Source organism: Aotus nancymaae, unplaced genomic scaffold (genome assembly GCF_030222135.1).
Source record: "Aotus nancymaae isolate 86718 unplaced genomic scaffold, 86718_ANA_hifiasm-v0.15.2.pri h1tg000053l, whole genome shotgun sequence".
Lineage (NCBI taxonomy): Eukaryota > Metazoa > Chordata > Mammalia > Primates > Aotidae > Aotus > Aotus nancymaae.
The window spans coordinates 3,922,135-3,944,000 of NW_026988467.1; the positions used below are offsets into that span (position 1 = coordinate 3,922,135).

At 44.1% G+C, this 21,866-nt stretch overlaps 1 protein-coding gene across 1 annotated transcript in view; it reads right to left on the reverse strand.

The window, feature by feature from the left end:
* DNAJC11 (DnaJ heat shock protein family (Hsp40) member C11) overlaps positions 1 to 18,540 on the reverse strand; it is a 67,175-nt gene extending 48,635 nt beyond the window's left edge. Inside the window, exons 1-2 of the mRNA XM_064363180.1 lie at positions 18,447 to 18,540; positions 1,010 to 1,139 (exon numbers count right to left, since the gene is read on the reverse strand). Of these exons, the coding sequence (XP_064219250.1) occupies positions 1,010 to 1,139; positions 18,447 to 18,518 (202 nt within the window). The 5' untranslated portion in view covers positions 18,519 to 18,540. The remainder of the gene's footprint in view (positions 1 to 1,009; positions 1,140 to 18,446) is intronic.
* Between the last annotated feature and the right edge of the window lie 3,326 nt (positions 18,541 to 21,866).

Here is a 21,866-nt window from a genome sequence, read left to right on the forward strand (position 1 = left end):
TAAAGAGAACAGGCTACACTTCACAACCGCCATGCAAATGATCTGAATAGAGTTACATTTGGTAATGATACTACCCTGACTGTACACATTTATCACATTTTCACTGGCCATTAAAATCTAACTTTTTGGTAAAACTATAAAGTGAAATATACTACAAGCTGTTATGTATACAGTGAGATGTCTTTATGATTTTACAAAGAAACACATTATCTAATTTTTGGTCTAAGGAGCAAATCACCAAATGGTTCTGGAACAAATAGTGTAGTTGATGTATTTAAGAGTAATTTAACTTTTTGTAATCTAAACTTTTTAAATGGTGGTAAAATATACATATAAATTTACCATTTTAACCATTTTAAAGTATATAATTCAATAGCATTAAGTACATTTTCAATGTTGTGTAACCATCATCACTCTATTTCCAGAACTTTTTGCCATCCCAAACAGAAGCTCTGTATCCAACAGTGACTTTAATATTTTATAAACCAATATATCACAGAATGTTCTTTCTGACATACATAAGTATAAAAATGTGAATCACTTGATTCTATTTCCTATAAGCCTTCTTAACACCATTTTCTTTCTTTTATTAGAACCAAAAACTGAATGCTTCAGAACCAATAAAATCACTTTTAGATGAAAAAATGTCCTTGTGTCTTCTAACAAAAAAAGAGAACAAAGAAACCTTCCCTGTAACGATCAGCCTTTTACCTGTAAGAGTTCCCTTTAGAAGAAACTGGTGAACGATTTAAAACTTGAGTACTCCCTTGCAATTGAGACTCTGTCTATTACTTCACTCAGTCTCTCATTTTCTACTTACTGGACACGTATTGATTTCCAAAGCAAAATATTCCTCTTTCAAAGGACGCTGTCAGTGAAAAGTACTAAACTAACCACCTCTTTTATATACCTCTAAGGACTCTCTGCTTCTATCCTCTACAAATCACGCCTCCTAAAAATCGAATATCTGTTACCAGGATGTTTCTACAAAGCCCAGCCCTCCACTGACCTTCATAAGCCTGGTGGACAAGGTTAAACAACCGTTCCGCCTGCGACTTGAGCTCCGGGTCTCTGTGCTTGTCTGGATGGTAGAGCATACACAGCCTCCGGTAGGCAGCTTTCAGCTCTTCAGAAGAGGCCTAAAGAAAGAAAAATTCAATTAGAGAACAATCAATGCTACTTACACATTATCATTATCAAAATCAGCCTTGAAATGGGAACCCATCAGCCACGTCCCCACGTGTCTGCTCTCGACATACAGGATGTAATGAAGTTAGGTTTACCTCAACAGGGCTTCTTTTTGCCAGTTAATAAAGTGATCAGTTATGTACATCAATAGTGACTGGGTTTTGCTGGGAAGTGCTGCTATCAGATGAATGCACGTCTGTGTCTCTGGAATGGCTCACTGTGCTCTGAGCTGAAACAAAAATGTCACAGAGACCCGCTAACTCTTTAACTTATTTGAAGTAAATCATGCCAAGGCACTCTCAACAGAATAGGTTCAGGAAAGGAAAAGCTATATACCATTAGACAGAAATGGCATGAATTTAATGATGAAATGAGTATGAATCCTTGAAATTCAAAGACAAACTTGTAGGGTCCACACGCACCTCTAATGCAACCTCCTAAGTCCAGAAGGCAGCACATTCAGCGGCAGAAATGCTTCACTAACCTGCGGCAACCAACCCTCCCCACAAAACCCCCTCAAAACCAAGAGGCATCAACTCTCCATTCTCCTATGCAGGACATCTGAAGGGGCGGCACAAGGCAGACAGGCTCTGGTGTGCTTTAACCACAGTGCGGGGCGGGCCAACGAGGCAAACCCGCATTCACTGTGGCCTGCCTCGCAGCCACCAAGAGGGTCTCTAGACAGGGCCCCTCAGAGGCTCTGGGACACTGAGTGGGCTGTGTGGCTGGCCCCTCAGGTCTGCTTTTGGGAAGTGTTATGTTTGATTCTAGAGGCTATTTTTGCCTATCGGAGGTGGTATGGGATGGACAGATTTACCCTTTGGTATATCAGTTAAAGAACACTTGATTTGGGGACATATCCCCACCATTTTGACAACTGAAACACATTTCTGGGTCACTGACAACATGCTAGAGGGGCCCAAAAAATCTGCCACCTGAATAGAAGAACAGGCCCAGGTCCCGGGAGAGGATGTGAGGACTGACACCTAGGACCCGGGCCTGGAACACAGACCCTCAAAGAGGTCACAGAGATGTGATCAGTCCAGCGACCATGCTTACAAAGGAAAAGATGACTCTGTATGCTGTTACTCCCACAATTTTTCAATATCTTTCAGTCCCAGGACCAATGAGCTTCTTCACCAGCAAAAAAAAAAAAAGTGCAATTTTACTGTACTTTAGAAATAATTTTTGGCCTGGAATCTAAATATTTCCTACAGGATTAAGTCATTCAGATGCTGGAAAGCCAGGGCATTTGTGTGTTTACCAGAGGTTCTAAACAAAGAATTCTGAAGAACTCCAAGAGGTAGACAATAAACGTGACAGGAAAGACGTGCAGAGGACATCGGCCCATCGGTCCCATGTGCCCGAGAGGAGGGGTGGCGCTGGGGCCCGGGTTCTGCTCCCTCAAGCCCATCTCCTCAGCCCTACACCAGGCTCGAGCCAGCTTTGTCTGAGGAATAGGTGATGGTGTGCGTGACCTCCAGGAGGCTTCTGACTCTAACTTTACTGGATTCTGCTATTCAGAAAAGAAACAAGGCTGGGTGCAGTGGTTCACACCTGTAGACCAGGCACTTTGGGAAGAGGACGTGGGCAGATCGCTTAAGCCCACAAGTTCAAGACTAGGCTGAGTAACATGGCGAAACTCCTTATCTACCAAAAATACAAAAATTAGCTGGGCATGGAGGCATTTGCCTTTGGTCCTACCTGGAAGGCTGAGGTGGAAGGATCACCTGAGCCTGGGGAGGTTGAGGTTGCAATGAGCTATGACTGCACCACTGCACTCTAGCCTGGGTGACGGGGGGTGGGGGTGGGGTGGGGAAAAACTAGCTAGACCTGAGCCATTCAGCTTGTCCTTTAAAGCAGGCCACAGAGAGCTTCAGGCTTATTTGGAGAGAGGCAACTCTGCTGCACGCCATTTTAAATCAGGAGCTCCTGGAAGGTTCCATGAACTACTCTGTCAGAAAAGGGTTAAGGATCTTGCTAAACGAGCAGCTCCTGGCCTCTAAGAATTGGTGAGACCCACTCCATGGCAAATCTCTTTCTTCCATCTTCCCTTGGTGCAGCCTTCAGAAATGGCACTGTCTTCCAGGCATGTCCACGTGGTGCGCTCTGGGGCAAAACAACCTTCCATTTTGCTGGTTGAGAATGCAGGTGTGGCAGTCAAATGGCTCATGTTTAGATGCAGGATCTGTCACTTTCAAGCTTTGTGACCACGGCGAGTGAGATTTCTGGCCTTTGGTCTTCTCCTCCATAAAACGGGATGACAACCCTCACAGGGACAGCGTGAGAATGAAACCAGACAGTGACTACGCAGTGCTTCACACATTGCCCGACACACAGCAAAAACTTATGAATTAGCTCCTTTAAACCCCTGTTTCCTCATCTGCAAAGTGTGGACAATAGTGCCTCTTTCTGTGTCTCTGTGAGGCATAATTGAGAAAACACAAGCACGAGTGCTTGACAATGCCCAGCTCAGACGAGGGACCATAACCACTTTTGTTATGACCATCATCACAAGTCAATTGTCGTATCTTTTTGGCAGCAGGAGTACTGAAACTGGAACAATTCAGAGGGTACTGCCTTGGTGCATGGATAATAGAAACATTCATTCATGAAGTAGTCCTGCTTGTGAAAATTCATTGTGCCGTATACTCATGAGATGACCACTTTTCTGCATGTATATCCTATTTCTATAAAAATACAAGGCTCCCTAGAAGAGGTGGGTCTCCATATTTCTATCTCTGCATTTTCTCCTTTTTAAAAAAATGTTTATATATATATATTTAATTGGAATCAGAAAGAAATTTTCTTTTTCTTCTTCTTACTACAGTGTTTTTTTTCTCCCAACTTTAAATGCATTTCTTGCCACATTTATCAATATACTACCTGTACCAAACCCTAGTGTTTCAAACATAAAATCATGGGGAAATAATCTTTTCCAGGTAGGTTTACTTATGTGACGATGTAAAAGGGGCTTGTTTTTTTTCTCTACATGGCCATTACAAATTATGTTCTTTCTTTTTTTTTTTTTTTTGAGATGGAGTTTCACTCTGCCACCCAGGCTGGAGTGCAGTGGCGTGATCTTGGCTCACTGCAGCCTCCGCCTCCTGGGTTCAAGTAATTATCCTGCCTCAGCCTCCCAAGTAGCTGGGACTACAGGCATGTGCCATGATGCCCGGCTACTTTTTTGTATTTTTAATAGAGATGGAGTTTCACCGTGTTGGCCAGGTTGGTCTTGAACGCCTGACCCCAGGTGATCCGCCTGCCTTGGCCTCCCAGAGTGCTAGGATTACAGGCATGAGCCACTGCACCTGGCCACAAATTATTTTCTTTCTGCAAATATTAACTGTCCTTTCCTGTATCTCATAAAAATTACAAGTACTGGATTAGACAGATTTGACTGACTCCAAGTTAGATTGCTATTTCCTGGTTGTTAAAATTAAACTAGATGAAAGAGAGCTGAATATCTAGTCTGCAAGACATTCTTTAATCTTATTAATAAATGGCTTAATATGCTATTGATTAAGTAATGGAAATAAGATGTTTCATTTTTAATAAATATCACGTTCAATGAAAGGTTAGATTGGGCCTTTCATCATAACTGAATAGCTAAGGTCACTGGTTCGATATTTCACAAATGAGAACCTCTTTCACTATCACAGAAATACTGTTATCATTTCAAAATGCAATGAGATATCATTAAGAATGATAACTAAAGGTACATTCTTATACTAAAATTCTGTAATAAAATTAAGAGATGTATCATACTTTGTCTATGAACTTTCATCATCTCAATCACCTGGTTATATTTTCATTGGATAGACTATATGTTAGGCCCCAAATTAAGTCTCAATAGACTTTAAAGACTGATCTCATACAAAATATCTTCCACCACAAGAGGATGCATTCAGAAATCAATTAACAGAGCTGGCACAGTGGCTCACTCCAGTAATCCCAGCACTTCGGTATGCCAAGGTGGGAGAATTGCTTGAGGCCAGGAATTCAAGACCAGCCTGGGCAACATAGCGAGATTCTGTCTCTACAAAAAAAATTTTAAAAATTATGCAGGTTTACTTCCAGCTACTCAGGAGGCTAAGGCAAAATAAGCTAGAACATGTTTGGATAATATGTCTGCAGCACAACTGCATTTGATTAGCATAGGCTAGATCAGTGGTTCTCAAAGTGTGGTCTGGGGCATCCCAAGAATCTCTGAGACCCCTTCAGGGATTCACAAAGTCAAAACTATTTTTCTAATAACATGAACCTGTTATTTGCCTTTTTCACTCTTATCCTCTCTTGAGTGTACAGTGGAATCTTGAGGTTACAGGACGTGTGATATTAGGAACAAATGTGAACCTAACAGAGCCAATCCTTCAAGATGAATCCTGAGAGACCTAAATTTAAAATAGAGTCAGGTGGCCTTCTGCTGACTAGGGGTTGTACAGAGTTTTCCAAAATCCACATCTTTTATCTTTGGAGCTCATCTGCCCCAGCCAATCAGGGCTCACTTGTATCAACCAATCAGAACTAAGCAAGTTTCAATCCCTCATTTACATAAATGGACCTGATTGGGAATCCAGGCAGGAACTTTGGCTATAAAATCTGAGCTTTCCTTTCATTCTCTGGAACCCACCTTTGTTTCACACTGGAGGCTGCGTCTCTCTGGTAATGGAGTAAAAGCTCTTTTTTCCAAATTCCTTTTCAGAGAACTTTTAGCTACAATATCATTGTTCTGATGGCCAGTGGAATGTGTGTACATGTCATGTTTTCTAGAAATTTCTAAGGTTGGTATAAATACAAGAGTTTAAATAAATACAAGGGTATAAATACAAGAGTTTTGAGATTAACTGAATCAGATCTCAGTTCTGTGACTGTGCTCACTGTCGTTGGTTATACCTGCTGTGATGTCTGTGTATCTGTAACCTCTTTATTGTCCAATCGTCATTTTAAATCCTTATGTTTTCCTTGTGCTTCTGCTGCAATACATTTGTATTTGTGTCTCGTTTTACAACAGTATTTTACCAATTACTGTTTTAACTTCTAATTAAATATCAATAGCTATAATTCACATAAACAAAAGTTCTTTGGGACCCTCAGTAATTTAAGAATGTAAAGGAACCCTAACACCAAAAAGCTTGATAACTACTGGGCTAGATGACAGTACAATAACAAATAATCCAAAAATTTCAACGGTTTATTTCTCTTTCACTTTCCATGTCCAAGTGAGGCCAGCTAGTATGGTTTGGCAATGTCTTCGGGTCCCAGGTTGACAGAGCAGTCATCCTGTGCCGATCACCAAGGCAGAGGGAAGAGAATGAGACCTCCTGGCTCACACTGGCATTTACATGCTTGGGCCTAGAAGTGACACACCTCACCTCCACTACATCACTGGCTAGAACTCGTCCCATGGTCTTGCTCAACCACAAAGACACTAGCAAGTGCTGGGCAAGCAAAGACCAACCACGTTTGGTGAACAGTACTTATATCCACCATGATGATGATACTTGATATGATACTTTGAAGACTGAATAGAGCATGAAAGTAACAACTTAATAATACCTCTTATTCATATTCACTTTGGGAATACTAAAGCCATCAGGTTTTTTGTTGCTTTAGTCTATACTTTCAGACTCAAACTTCCAGGGGATGTATCTGTGTTACTGAATTTCAGCAACCAAGGCTCCACAAACTATATTCTACTGGATTTTGGGAAGTTTGCCTGATTACCACAATTGAAGATTCATTACTGTCCATATGTTCTACAATAATCTGATGGAAAGAAACTGCATCAGCTCATAAAAACCTGCAGTTTTTTTTTATGATAGTTGGTACTTATACACTTTAAAAGAAAAAGCAGATTTCAGAGCTAATTAACACCAAGACAGCATGGGTACTTTGTGCTGAGTAAGAGCTATTCTATGGAGAGAAAGGGTGTCACATATTATTTGGTGTCATTTAGTAGCTACCGATTGTACTAAGAGACCAAGCCACTTAATTATCAGGCATTAAAAAGCAACCACTTAACTGGACTTGGTTAAAAAAAAATTCCCTACTTCATTCTGTAAAGCTTCCAACTATACAGCCTGGAGCTTTCCACAACACAGTCCCTCTCATTCCCAGCTGCACCATATTCTGATGCCATTTTTCCTGCTCAACCCCACCTTCTCTCATTTTCATTTACATGTAGAATACCTTTGGAAAGTCTGGAAATATGGGATTCATCCTCAAACAGAAATAAACCCCAATGATGTATTTGGAATCATCCTACAACATCAAGCATTGTGTAGACTGGAGTAACTCATTCTGACTGATCTCCATAGGAGCATTGCGAGTAGAACAGGATTTAATGTGAGACTAGCCAGTATCTACTGTAAAAATGCAGCTCCATTTATTTGACCAAAACAAACAGAAAAAATCACCGTACTAAAATATATTTGATCCATCCGAAACTTATTTTCTTTTACAAATGTCATTATTGGTGCTACTGCAAAAAAGGATAAAGTAACCTTTTCCCACCACAATAGAGAAACATAAGAGGAAGATAATCAATATCTGCCAGATGAAAAGGACAAGCCAAGCAAGGGAAAAGCTGTTGTTTCATTTTCTGGCATGATACTCAGTGTTGGACTGAGTCTCCGTAGGCCTTAACTTACTCTGGGGCCTGAGCATAAACGCATGTGTTTGAATTTGCTCTCTTCGTCTTGTACCTGACCTCAAACAATTTTCATACATGAAATTTAGATTTACCAAATTAACAACAAATAAATTCCTTCCAATAATAAGTTCCTCTAGAATAGTTTGATTGCTAAAATTGCAATGTGTTCTTCAAGAATTCAAGTACACAAGGTGAGTATGTCATTAGTAAATACTTATCATTTCAATCAGTAAGTTTACTGAATGTCAGCTGGTTCTAGAAACCACTGTCGGCGAGCCGGGTGTGGTAGCTCACACCTGTAATCCCAGCACTGTGGGAGGCCAGGTAGGTGGATCATCTGAGGTCAGGACTTCGAGACTAGCCTGACCAACATGGAGAAACCCCCTCTCAACTAAAAATACAAAATTTGCCAGGTGTGGTGGTGCATGCCTGTAGTTCCAGCTACTTGGGAGGCTGAGGCAGGAGAATCGCTTGAACCCGGGAGGTGGAGGTTGTAGTGAGCCAAGATCATACCATTGCACTCCAGCCTGGGCAATAAAAGTGAAACTCTGTCTCCAAAAAAAAAAAAAAGAAACCACTAGGGACACAAAAGAAATACAATATGGTCTGTAGCTCAAAGAAATTACGCATAGATTCATACGTATTTCTTATTTCACCCCCCAAAACTCCATGTAAACATGGATTTAACTAAACAATATAAAACAGGAATACTAACATTAATGGTGCAGAAATACGTTCACAGCAGTCAGAATGCAAAGAAAACTTCATGGAGGTGGTGAGACCCAAATGAGAACACAAACGGTGGACTTTGATTTGTTCTGGGTACCCAAGATGGGCTGTGGCATTTCAGGGGAAAATAACACCCTGAGCAAACAGGCCAGTGTTGGGGACAGAAACATAATTCTGAGCAAACTGGCAGGCGCAAAGGGGCATCAGAAGGCATGAAGTAGGTAAGAAACCAACGTGGACACCCATCTGTCTGCTCATTCATTCGGCAAACATTTGTTAAGTACCATTATGTGCCTGGCGCTGTGCAAGGGACAGAATAGTGACTCAGACAGCCACCACCCCGATCACATGGTGCTTCCTCTGCAGTGGAAGAGGGCAGGACATCAGCACAAAGTAGCCAGAAAATACACAAAACATCTAATTTCAACCTGACCCATGAAGTAAGAGGAAGCCATACAAGGTTTCTGGGTACAGAAATAATGTGACCAGTATTATTCATTAAGATTAATTTGGTACAGCTTGAGAGACAATAAACAAAAAACAAAACCAGAGAGACCTAAAGGAAACAGCAGCAGAAATTCAAGTCTGAGGTTATGTGGCCAGCAGCATGGAAGCTGAAACAGAAATGAAGGATCAGTCTGCTGAAGTCCTAGAGGATTCATGGATCTATGGGACAAGCAGTTATTGAAAGTGAAATCGAGAAGAATCAACAAGCATTCCAGGGTTAGGGAGAAATCAGGAGGTAGTCAGGCTTGGGTTAGAGGTAAATTTCAACACCTACGTGGCGTGATGCCCGGAAGGCAGATAGAGATGCAGGGCTGAAGCCACAGACTTAAAAAGAGCCAAGGAGGCGAGGATTGAACCTGGAGAAGGGGCTACGTAAGGACAGGGAACATGAAACTGGCAAGGTGAAAAAGAAGGACGGAGAAGCATCACAGAGCTTTAAAAGGCCTGACGATGGTGTCACAAATGCATTTATACAGATTTACAGCTAACAAAATCATTCCACTATTTCCTCACTTAATACTTTAATACTCAAAATGCATTGAGGTTGGTATCAGACTTCCATTTTACAGATACAAATCCCGAGGATGGGAAGGATCAAGTGACTTGGTTGAAGATGGAGGAGTTTATCTGGTTATGGACCCCTAACCTGAAAGTTGGTTAGAAACTAATAATGTGTAGCCTAACTCAAACCGAACTTCAGTTCATGAAAGCAAAAGGCAACATATAGAGAGGCAACAGGTATTTACAATATATACACCACATCAAGGAATCATCCAAATTACGTAAATAACCAATAAGAGCCTTCCTTATTAATGGCTATGCTCATGACACTAACAGAAATACAAAGGCGTTCGTGTTACAGTCATATGCCCACTGCTACGTCAAGCGTTTCCATGCACTCCCAGTGAATTCTCACAAAAGATCTACGACAGTAAAACTGTCTGGATTTTAGGGATGAATGGGCTCAGACAGGTTAGGTAATTTGCCCCATAAAACCTGCTAGAAACTCAAACTCGGATTCTTCACAATGACCCCTTCTGAAGCTCCACCATTGTCCCGGGACATTCAAATCATCACCAGCGAATGCTCCTTGGTGCTTAAACATGCAAGGAGTGGGCTAGGTGACTTCAGCTGTCCTTCACTTCAAACTCCTGAATTCTATCACACCTTTGCTGAGCACAGAGGTCGGGCTGACCTACACTGATTCTGGAAGTTTGACTCCTACAGACATTTTAGGCTTCACTTTGGAAAGAGTTTAACAGAGAAATAATCAAATCACAAATGAGTCAGAAAAGCTGAACAAAGAGACTGATAAAACAATTCTAAAAGGTTTCTACAAATAGGAATAATTTCTTAAACCTAAGTGAGTTCTACTTAACCCAGAGTTAAGGAAAAAAACTTACAAAACTCACAGAACGCAATACTTCCAAGATGGCGATACAAACTTGAAAAAAAGATTAGACAATTAGTAACAACAGAATCCCAAATACTTAAAAAAAAAAAGGCAGGAAGCACATCCGCTGTAAGGTTTATGGGGCAGAGGAAGAACCAAGTTCTGCAGCACACCCCTCTGTCACAATCACAGAATTCAAGAACAAACAGGCCAAAGGAGAAAAGTCCTGACTCCCAATCAGAGGTCATTCCAAGGACTTAAGAAATATTTTGCTACCATTGTACAGCTTGGTTTTCATTACTCTTCCTGGTCATGTTCATATATTTATTTGTTGCCCTTGAGACGCAATAGAAAATAAAAGGCCCCAGTCTCTAGAAACAAGCTCCAGAGTTGCACCAAAATTGATGGCTCAGATCCTAATCTTAACAGTAAGAAATTGGCTTATTTCTCCCTAAAAGCCTGACCTTCTGCCTTCTCTCATCCGTGTTCATCTGTTACTTCCTGCCTACTCATGCAGGCTTCTGTGGCTGATCTCTACTGGCTTGGCATTTCACTGCTGAAGAATTTCCTGGCTCCTGTCAGCTAGGGAGGGTATGCTGTACACTGAAAACACGCAGGAGTGATTCTGACAGTCCACGAACCAAACAGGAATCAGCTGTCAGACTCTCATCTCGGCGGCTCCACTCCAAGCTGCAAGCTCCTTCCAGGGAGTGGGATCTGTACCAGGCTTGTGCCGTAACGTGGTAATAAAGCAGCAATGTTCTCAACTGTCTTCTTTTTAAGAAATGTGTGTCTCCTTTAAAAAAATAAATGCTATTTTATTTATTCATCTGTTGTCTTACATTCTTTCTTAAACAAGGTAAGGTTTAAATAAGTAAAATTAAAATCAAAGGTTAATAAAAGCAGACACTCAAATTCTACAGCCGAGCAAAGCGAGTTGCTCTCATGACCCCTATTTTATTTTCCATTGTTTTATTACTAAATTCACAGCAAATACGAAAGTTTTCCACTGAATTCTCTTTAAGAAAGAAACAAAAGAGGTGCTTTGGTAGATAATGCAAAATTAGAGGATTAAAATTTCAAGAAGCAATTGTGTGAAATGGCCAAAGCAGAAAATAACTGGCTTATATGTCATTAAAGAAACACATTTTAAATTACGAGACTGGAATGATGACACTGGAAGTGGCGGGGCATCCTCCACAGCTCCCTCCCCGTGCACAGGCAGCTTCTCCAAACGCCACTTCCCAGGCACCCTCTCGAGCCCCCCACCCATCTCTGCCTCCTCTCTGCTTGGCTCACAGCTATCCTACTTTTACCGCAAACACCCAAAAAGGTTATCCTGGAGGCTGCACCCTACTCCCATGCTCAGCCCCAGCTTCCAGGAAAGGAAGCACAAGTTCAGAAAGATCACTGTCTTTTAAACAGAACTAACTCAGCGTTTTAAACAAAAAAAAGCTTCAGGAATTTCTTTCTTTTTTTTTGAGACGGAGTTTTGCTCTTGTTGCCCAGGCTGGAGTGCAATGGCACAATCTCGGCTCACTGAAACCTCTACCTCCTGGGTTCAAGCGAATCTCCTGCCTGAGCCTCCCGAGTAGCTCAGATTACAGGCATGTGCCACCACACCTGGCTCATTTTTTGTATTTTTAGCAGAGACGGAGTTTCACTATGCTGGCCAGGCTGGTCTTGCACTCCCGACCCCAAGTGATCCACCAAACTTGGCCTCCCAAAGTGCTGGGATTACGGGTGTGAACCACCATGCTTGGCCCCATTTTTCTAAGAGATGGTTTAATTATTTTCTCCTCTTCCCCTTTCCCCTGCATCCTGTTTCCTACTTAGCCCTTTAGAAACGAAAATATAACCTTTCACCTCCCTTTCACCAGACATCCTCCACAGGGCAAGTTCATCTAACTGTGCTCCAAGACAGATCTCTTGACAGTGGATCTGCAGACCAAAGCACGCTCCCACGGCCACTTTTACTCATTTCTGCCCAGGAAGGTGCCAACTCAACTGCCAGGTAGATAAAGCACCCATAGAGCAGGAGGACCCTGCCCTTGCTCATTTCCTCCTATACCTTATAAAAGTGCCCACTTCCTGCTCCAAAAGTGAAGCGGTACAGCAGATGTCGTGCCCCTTCCCCAAGCTGGCTTCGGAGTAAATTCACTGGCTTTGCATTCGGCCTCACTCTTGTTATAGACTCTGCTTGGAGTGGACAACTGACCTGCTTTTCAGTTGCACTCCCACCTTAGGCTGTACTACAGGCAACAGCGCATGCCACCATGCCTGGCTAATTAAAAAACAATTTTTTTTTAATTAGACATGGAGTCTTGCTATGTTATGTTACCCAGGCTGGTCTCAAACTCCTGGTGCCAAGCTATGCTCCTGCCTTAGTCTCCTAAGGTGTTGGAATTACAGGTGTGAGCCACCCCCGAGCCTAATGTCTTTTTAAAAAATAAACAACATTTAGGCCTGGTGCAGTGGCTCATGCCTGTGATCCCAGCACTTTTGGAGGCCAAGGCGGGAGGATCATGAGGTCAGGGGATTGAGACCATCCTGGCCAACATGGTGAAACCCTGTCCCTACTAAAATGCAAAAAAATTAGCCAGGCTTGGTGGTGTGCACCTGCAGTCCCAGCTACTCAGGAGGCTGAGGCAGGGGAATTGCTTGAACTTGAGAGGTGGAGATTGCAGTGAGCCGAGATTAAAAAAAAAAAAAAAAAAAGCAAGACTTCAAACTTACCAAAATCCAAGAAATAACAACAATAAGTATTAACCAAATACCTGCTTATGCCAGGCACCTTATGTACATCCTCAGCACCTAGCAACGCACATACCACACACGTCATCCTGGCCTACGGTGAGTGCTTATGACATTGTTACCTGTTACCTACATTTCAACATTAAAGAAATTGAGGAGAAAGTTTAAATTACTAGCCTTGAGGCATAAAACTTCCAGAAGAGTAAAATGGGATTTGAATACAGAACTCTGGCTGCAAAGCCCTATGCTGTGGCCTCCCTCTATCCCACTGTTAAATAAGGCTGGTGCCTCCAGTCTGCAGGTAAGTAGAGGCTGAGTTTAAATGACTTGTTGAAGGTCACACAAGAGGTAGGTGGCATGGGCTGAAATTCTTGCTGCTCAGCCTCTTGGCTTACAGGAAACCCTATGGAATGGAGACATCTGGGTAAGTTCTGGTTTTGGATAACCGGGGATAACTCTATGTGCCCAAGGCACACATATAACTGGAGTCGTTATAAATGTCAAACTTTAACATAATGCAGTAGATAGAAAGTGAAGGAATTTACCTTTTCAGAGCCATCTTTATTTCTCTTAAGACAAAATTAACTGCCCATCACGAGGTTTGATAAGAAAGCAATGAATGCATAAACACACACTGCTTTAGGGATTTGAGTGGCTCAAGCTGGCTCAGCTGAGCCTTTTACAAGTCAATTTCTGCAGATGGCTGAGTCAGTGGTCCTGATTGGAGGGTCTGCTGCCTCCTTCTTTGTGGGTGACTTTGACCCTAGGTCAGTCCTGAGAGTGACTAGGGTAACCTTCCTCTACTGCTCTAGCCCCTTCTTCCAAAGTGCAGTTCTAATTCAATGGGTGGGCCTTACTCTGTGGCTGTAACCTGCAGCAAAGGAACCCGGATAACCCACAATTGTGAAAAGAATGATATACCCTATACCAGAGAAGGGACGAAAACGCAGAGACTTGGGGTAAAGCTTTTACTGGTAGGTGATGCTTTTGTACTTCTAGTTTCATGGCTGTTCTGGAAGGATGAAGATCCCAGAACACTGACCTCCATACATGGACTGCCAGAAAAAAACTTTATTAATAACTTCATTTTTTACTTAACTGTGTTTTTTTCCCAAAAGTGTTTAAAACTTGAAAAGGAGGGTGGCTGTTTAAGGTTAAAACAATCGGGACCAGAGATCTTCAAACAGGTGCCTCCAGTCTGCAGACAAGTAGAGGCTGAGTTTAAAACACTGCAAAAATGAAATTCTTTCAAAGGCAGTGGGACATTGATAAAGAAAGAATTGTAGCCATTTGTCTGGGAATACATTAAGTTTAAAATGTGTCGATTAAAGTTCCTAATTACAGGATCAGGTAAATTTAACTCTGATTTACAGTTAAAGAATCCTTTCTCCAAATAAATTTTGGAAAATCATCCTGGAAATCTCAGAGCAGTTAGATTTTAGACACCAGACAATGCATCCATCACTAAACCAGAAAACCAATCTGGTTTTGGTGTGCCCAGTTAATGATAAATTACTCCTTCCTCTCAATGTGAGGCAGGCATGACAGATGATGGCTCTGCTCCGTAAACAGGAAATCTAGGAGAATCATTCATGCTCCTGGGTCTTGTCATAGGAGAATGGGTGGTCCTGTCTAGCTGCCTGCTTCACTCCCTCGAACAGTGGTCTCCAACCTTTTCAGCACCAGGTGCTGGTTTCGTGGAAGATAATTTTTCCACAGACTAGTGGGGGTGGGATGAAACTGTTCCACCTCAGATTATCAGGCATTAGTAGATTCTCATAAGGAGCACCTAACCTAGATCCCTTGCATGCATGCAGTTCAAAATCGGGTTCGTTTTCCTATGAGAACCTGATGCCACTGCTGAGCTCACAGGAGGCAGAGCGCAGGTGGTAATGCTTGCTTGCCCACCACTCACCTCCTGCTGTGTGGCCCAATTCCTAACAGGCCACAGACCAGTACCAGTCCGTGGCCAGGGGGCTGAGGACCCCTGCTCTAGAATACAAATTTAAGGGGATATTCTAAAGTTTAAAACCTGGAGAGGGAGATTCTTTTGTTGACATTTCTATATGACTCCCATTATATACCTCTATTACGCTTATAATTTTAAAGTAGGAGTCCCTGGCTTTGTCTGGAGTTGTTTCCATTTGAGATTTCTAAAGAAAAGTCTCTAAACTCTACTGAACATGGAGAGTTTTGAAGATACTCTTTTGAAGGTACTTGAAGTATCAGTGGAAAGAGGACCTTGCCTCTCATAGCTATACTTAAATGGCAGCTACCGACAGCAAACTGACAGCAAACACACAAACAGGTATTAAGATATTCTTCCAACCACGCACGTAAGAATTAAGATTACCCTGACTTTTTCTTCAACTAAATCACATTATTTCAACTTCAGGTTTCATTTCACACAAAAAATTCCAGTAAATACCAAGTCCAGATGTCACCTTCAGGGCTTCTAGTGGAATCCTGGGACAGAAAACCAGCACACCACATCTGAATATGACATTTAACACCGAGTTTGCTGACAAAGGCAACAGAAACTGACTTCTGCAAAGGGGCATGTTTCATATGGATTTAACCTATAGCCATAAATACAGAAAGTGCCTTCACTCCTTGGGAGAAGTAAAAAAAAAAATTTTTTTTAAGGAAATATTTCTTGGCTGGGTACAGTGGCTCATGCCTGTAATCCTGGCACTCTGGGAGGCTGAGATGGGCAGATTGCTTGAGCTCAGAAGTTTGAGACCAGCCTGGGCAACACAGTGAGACCCTGTCTCTACAAAAAATACAAAAAATCAGCCGGGTGTGATGGTGCGTGTCTGTAATACTAGTTACTCTGGAGGCTGAGGTGGGAGGATCACCTGAGCTAAGGGAGGGTCGAGGCTGCTGTGAGCCGTGACTGTGCCACTGCACTCCAGCCTGTCTCAAAAAAAAAGAAAAGAAAAGAAAGAAAGAAAGAAAAAGAAAAAAGAAAAATTTACCTCATCCTTAAGTCTAATAACAGTGACAAGCCTGGCCGGGCCTGGTGGTTCATGCCTATAATCCCAGCATTTTGGGAGGCAGAGGTGGGAGGATTGCTTGAGCTCAGGAGACCAACCTGGACAACACAGAGACCCTGTCTCTACAAAAGATACAAAAATTCGCTAGGCCTGGTGGCATATGCCTGTGGTCCTAGCTACTACCGAGGCTGAAGTGGGAGCACCTGAGCCTGGGGAAGTTGATGCGGCAATGAGCCATGACCCACCTCTGCACTTCAGCCTGGGTAACAGAGCAAATGAGACCCTGTCTCTAAACAAACAAACAAAATTTCTTTGGCTCCCATCCATAAGTCCAAAAACAATGACAGGCCCTACAATTTCAGCAGTTTCAAGGTATACCTCTGACAAAATGTTTACCTAGAACTCCAGCTAAAACTGTCATTCTAGACCTGCTTGATCATCTGCAGCTGCCTAAGGTTCAGTATGCCTGGTAAATGGCTGCTCAGTTACTGATAACCTGGACTAAGTATGAATGATTTCAGAAAGGCCGGCTTCATTTATTGCTTGACTTCTAAAAACTTGAAAAAAAACAATAACTCGCCAGACATCTTCATTCAAAGGGAAAGAGACTGAAGGCTAAAGAATTGATTAGCCCATTAAAACCTAGATGACTGGTTGATGGGTGCAGCAAACCCCCATGGCACATGTATACCTATATAACAAACCGGCACATTCTGCACATATATCACAGAACTTAAAGTATAATAAAAAGAAAAAGAAAAAAAAAAAAGAAGTGATTAGTCCAAAGTGTTGATTAATGAGAACAAGAACCACCAGGTGCCCTATGGCAGTTTAACAAGATCTGCAATTCTCAAATATATTTCACTGGACATTCTGACATAGTACAGTGGCCCATATATTGAAGGGATTCTTACATGGGATGCTCAAGGATACAGTACCAGAACTAGCCCCTTTGTAGTCCAAGGACTGGTAAGGTAAGGTGACAGAATAGCACAGAGCTCACAAGCTGGGCTCCAGAGTCAGGCTGACTGGGTTGAATTCAGGCTCTTGCACTTTCTAGCAGTGTGACTTTAGACACGTTACTAATCTCTCTAGGTCTTAGTTTCCTCAACTGTACATCAAAGGCTATCACCTTACCTTAAGGGCTATCCTCAGGATTAAATGAGATAACAAAAAGGTCATTCAGCATAGTGGTCCCACACAAGGTAAGTTAGTATTATTAACACCACATAGACCAATATTTACTGAGAACACACACTGAACCCGCTTTGCTTAGGACAGCAAAATTTGGCTAGCTTTCATCAGCACTGGAAAACCTGAGAGATGGAATTAGGAATTCTTTGGCAGGGCTGTCCCAGACTCTGGATCTGGCTTAGAGAAACCGATCCACCTTATGACCTGACCCTGGAAGCCTTCTCGCCCTTCACATCTGTAACTCCGGACTAATCATGAAGAAAGGAAGTGTAGTTTACCACTGCCAGACTACGTGAGACTCCCTCGTGTTATCTTTATTCGTTGAGGAGACAGGGTACAAGCGCTTGGTGTGAATGTTAAAGCTGTTGTTAGGGCACCACTTTTTTTCTGGCCTAGGGCTTCTTCCCAATCTGCAGCCTCCGAGCCGAGGGTCTGTTCCTGGAGGCTCTGCCTTCAATTTCTGGACAGCAGGTCCAGGGGAATGAAGGAGGACACGAGACGCGTGCCTCTGAGGCTAGACCCACTTCAGAGGCAGGGCGTCCCCACGAAAGACTCGGGGACCAGATAAAGCCCTAAGGACGTTCCCTAGTGGCCTTGACCTTGGTGGGTGAGACTCAGTTTGCCATCCTGCTGGGGGCGGGCGATGACACAGCTCCTCAGCCACGACAGGTATGTGTGCTGATCTACGGACGGGCTCTCGGAGGACTGCGAACCCCACTCCGGTAGCCTCCTCGGGGCCCCCGTTTCCTCCTGTGGGTGCAAGGGCCTCTGGCCCTGCCCGGACACAGTGCACGCGGCGCACTAGCCTCCAGGAGCTGGGGCAGAGGCCGGCCCCGGTACCCTCGGCGGGAGGGTCTGGGCGGTGGGGAACGCTCCGTCGGCCGGCGGGCGTGCACGTCGCCGGGGTCACGCGGCCTCCCCGCCGGACCTGGACCTCCCGTGGCGGGGGTGGCGCGGCCGCCGCCAGCCCGGCCCTCCCGAACGACCGGGCCCAGCCTCAGCCCCCAGGGCGTCCAGCTGCTGGCCTCACCTCCCGGCGCACGTTCAGCAAAGAGTAATAGTCTTCATTGTCCAGCTCCTCCTCGTTCAAGGCCGTCGCCATCTTCGCAACCTTTCACCCCGTCAAACCGGCAAGGCCGTGCTCAAGAGGGCCCCGTGATCCGCGGCAGGGACAGCGCGGGGCAGCCCCGCTGCACCACAGCGGCCCCTGGCGGCCCGGAGCGGCCCTTGCTCGGCAGGAGTGCGCCTGCGCTCTGCGCCCCCTCGCGGCCTAGGGCGGGATGCGGCGCCGCGGCAGCCTGGGGTGGGTAACTACGGGGGTGCTCTCAGTGGACGCGCAGGACGTGGGGTACCTGCGTCTTCGGTAGCCAGGCCTCCCTAAGGCTTTTCCTAGACTAGAAAAGGAAACTTCTTTTTTTTTTTTTTTTGAGACTGAGTCTCGCTCTGTTGCCCAGGCTGGAATGCATGCAGTGGTGCTATCTCGGCACGCTGAAACCTCCACCTCCTGGGTTGAAGCGATTCTCCTGCCTCAGCCTCCCGAGTAGTTGGGACTACAGGCGCCCGCCACCACGCCCGGTTCATTGTTCTGTATTTTTGTTAGAGACAGGGGTTCACCGTGTTGGCCAGGCTGGTCTCGAACCCCTGACCTCAGGTGATCCGCCCACCTTGGCCTCCCAAAGTGCTGGGATTACAGGCATGAGCCACCGCGTTCTGCCTAGAAAGAGAAACTTTGAAGTCAGCTCCAGGAGGTTGTCATCCTCTGGGAGACAAACCTCTGTGACACCACCTGTTACCCCACTGGCCCCAAACTCCTGGAAGAAGCGAGAGGTGCCCCAGTGCAGGGTTTATCTGGATCCCAAATATCCCCCAAATGAGATTTGTTCCTACCGCCATTGTCTTTTTTGCTTGGCCACCCAGAAGCCTTCCTGCCCAGAACAGGCCTCTTCATTTTAGTGATTTGTTATTGCCCTAATTTGGGAGCACCTGGCCATCTTTGCTGCTGCTTAAATGACGAGGCAATACCCATTTGGTTCCTGATATAATTGTCTCTGGCAGGCATGTGTACCTGCAGTCCCTACCCCAGAGCCATTCTCCTGTAAATTTCTCTGTTATAATTTATCGGTGGAGTCTAATTGATTTCAACCTGGTGCCTGCTGTTTGGTGCATTATTAAAGATGTCTTGGTTACAATAATCTAAATAATTTAAACGTCTTCGAAATGATGCCACTGTCGAGGGAAGGTGGACAACAGCCCACTCTTGCCACCTGTTTGGTTCCCGCTGACCTGCGCCAAGCCTCAGAAAGCTCTGTTTTTCCTTTACTAACCATCAGTCCAGAGCCATCACTGTTGCCCTTCATAAGCAGGTCTCCTGGGAAGCCCCAAACACCTGTCTGTGGATTTGAGAAGCTGATTTCTTTCTCTTTCTAATTTTTGGCCAGATGTGCACCATCTGGGCCTGTGTCTCATGCCTTCCAAGTTGCCCAGCCCTCTTAGGATCTCTTGGCATGAGACACTGAGGTGTGCTGAGACAGATTGTTCGGGAGAGTTGAGTCAGCCTGGAACAAACTGTCGGCCCAGGTTATAAATTAAGGGCCATTTCTTCAGTTGTGTGAGGCTTCTCCACAACAGTGTCCATGGGCTATCAGCTCTTCCAGCAGTTTTTAGGGGCTTTCCCTTTTGCTCCTTTGCAGAGCTGTGGTTAGGGCCAAACTGCATGCTGACATTTGCCAGTCTTTAAGATTTTATTTGTTTGTTGCTTTTTTTTTTTTTTTTTTTAAAGATAGAGTCTCGCTCTGTTGCCCAGGCTTTAGTGCAGTAGTGTGATCTCAGCTCACTGCAACCTCCGCCTCCTGGGTTCAAGTGATTCTCCTGCCTCAGCCTCCTGAGTAGCTGGGATTACAGATGCGTGCCACCACGCCTGGCTAATTTATATATTTTTAGTAGAGACAGGGTTTTACCATATTGGCCAGGCTGGTCTTGAACTCCTGACCTCATGATCCACCTGCCTTGGCCTCCCAAAGTGCTGGGATTACAGGCGTGAGCTACCCCACCCTGGCCAAGAATTTCATACAGAGAGGCTGGGGGAACAAATGATGATGTTGAGACATTCCTTTGTTTCCTTAGGTTTGTAGACATTAATTGGGCCATAATGCTCACTTGGGTAGAGAAGTTCTTTGCCATCCCTCCTCTGCTTTGGAAAACACAGCCTCTAGGAATTATATAAATGGAACATAACATATGTTTCACTACGCCCAGGTCTGTGTTTCTATGATTGAGAATGACCTGGTTTTTATCACCACTCAAACAAAATAAACAGTGACTCAGGCTGCTCTGTGGCTGTCCTCTCCTGGGCCCACGAGGTTTTGTGTTATGGTTACTCGGAAAGTGGTGGTGATAAATAGAAAGCGAACTTCGATGCACCACAGACCTGAGGAATGTATCTCTTTCTGAGGCTGGCGCTCTCGTTTCTCTCCTCCAAAACCCTAATCTTCAACAGGCAAAATAATGGGAACTAGGGGCGGTACAAATTTATATGTTAAAAACGCACATCCAACAAACGACTCACGCCGGAGCAACGGACAAAACCCAGCCGCTTTCCCGCACGCCTTAGAGCAACGGACAAAACCCAGCCGCTTTCCCGCACGCCTTAGAGCAACTGACAAAACCCAGCTGCTTTCCCGCACGCCTTGCACTTTGCTTTCTTTTTTTCGTTTCCTTTCTTTGTTTCTTTTTTTTTTTTTTTTGAGACAGGATCTCACTCTGTCACCCAGGCTGCAGTGCAGTGGCACAATCACGGCTCACTGCAGCCTCCACCTCTCTAAGCTTAGGTGATCCTCCCACCTCAGCTTCCAGAATAGCTAGGGCTATTGGTGCCCCCCACCCATACCTGGTTAAACTTTGTATTTTCTGTAGAGACAGGGTCTTGCTATGTTGCCCAGGCTGGTCTGGAACTCCTGTCTCAAGTGATCTGCCCGCCTTGGTCTCTCAAAGTGCTGAGATGACAGGTGTGAGCCACCGTGCCTGGCCTTTTGTTTTCCTTTGGTTGGGTAAGACCACAAAACAAGCTGTAACATGGCTGTAAAGAAAAGCTTAATGGGTAACATTTAAATATAAACTTATGTAATATATTTATGTCACTATATATGCATATATATTTTATATTTATGCAAATAGTATATGTAATATACACATTTATGCAACTGCTAAGAAATTCTCTCATCTTTATTTTTTTGAGACAGAGTCTCCCTCTGTTGCCCAGGTTGTAGTGCTGTAGCGTGATCTCGGCTCCTGTAAACTCCGACTCCTGGGTTCAAGTGCTTCTCGTACCTCAGCCTCCCCTAAGTAGCTGGGATTACAGGCATGTGCCACCACACCCAGCTAATTTTTGTATTTTTAGTAAAAACAGGGTTTTGCCATGTTGGTTAGGCTGGTCTCGAACTCCTAACCTCAA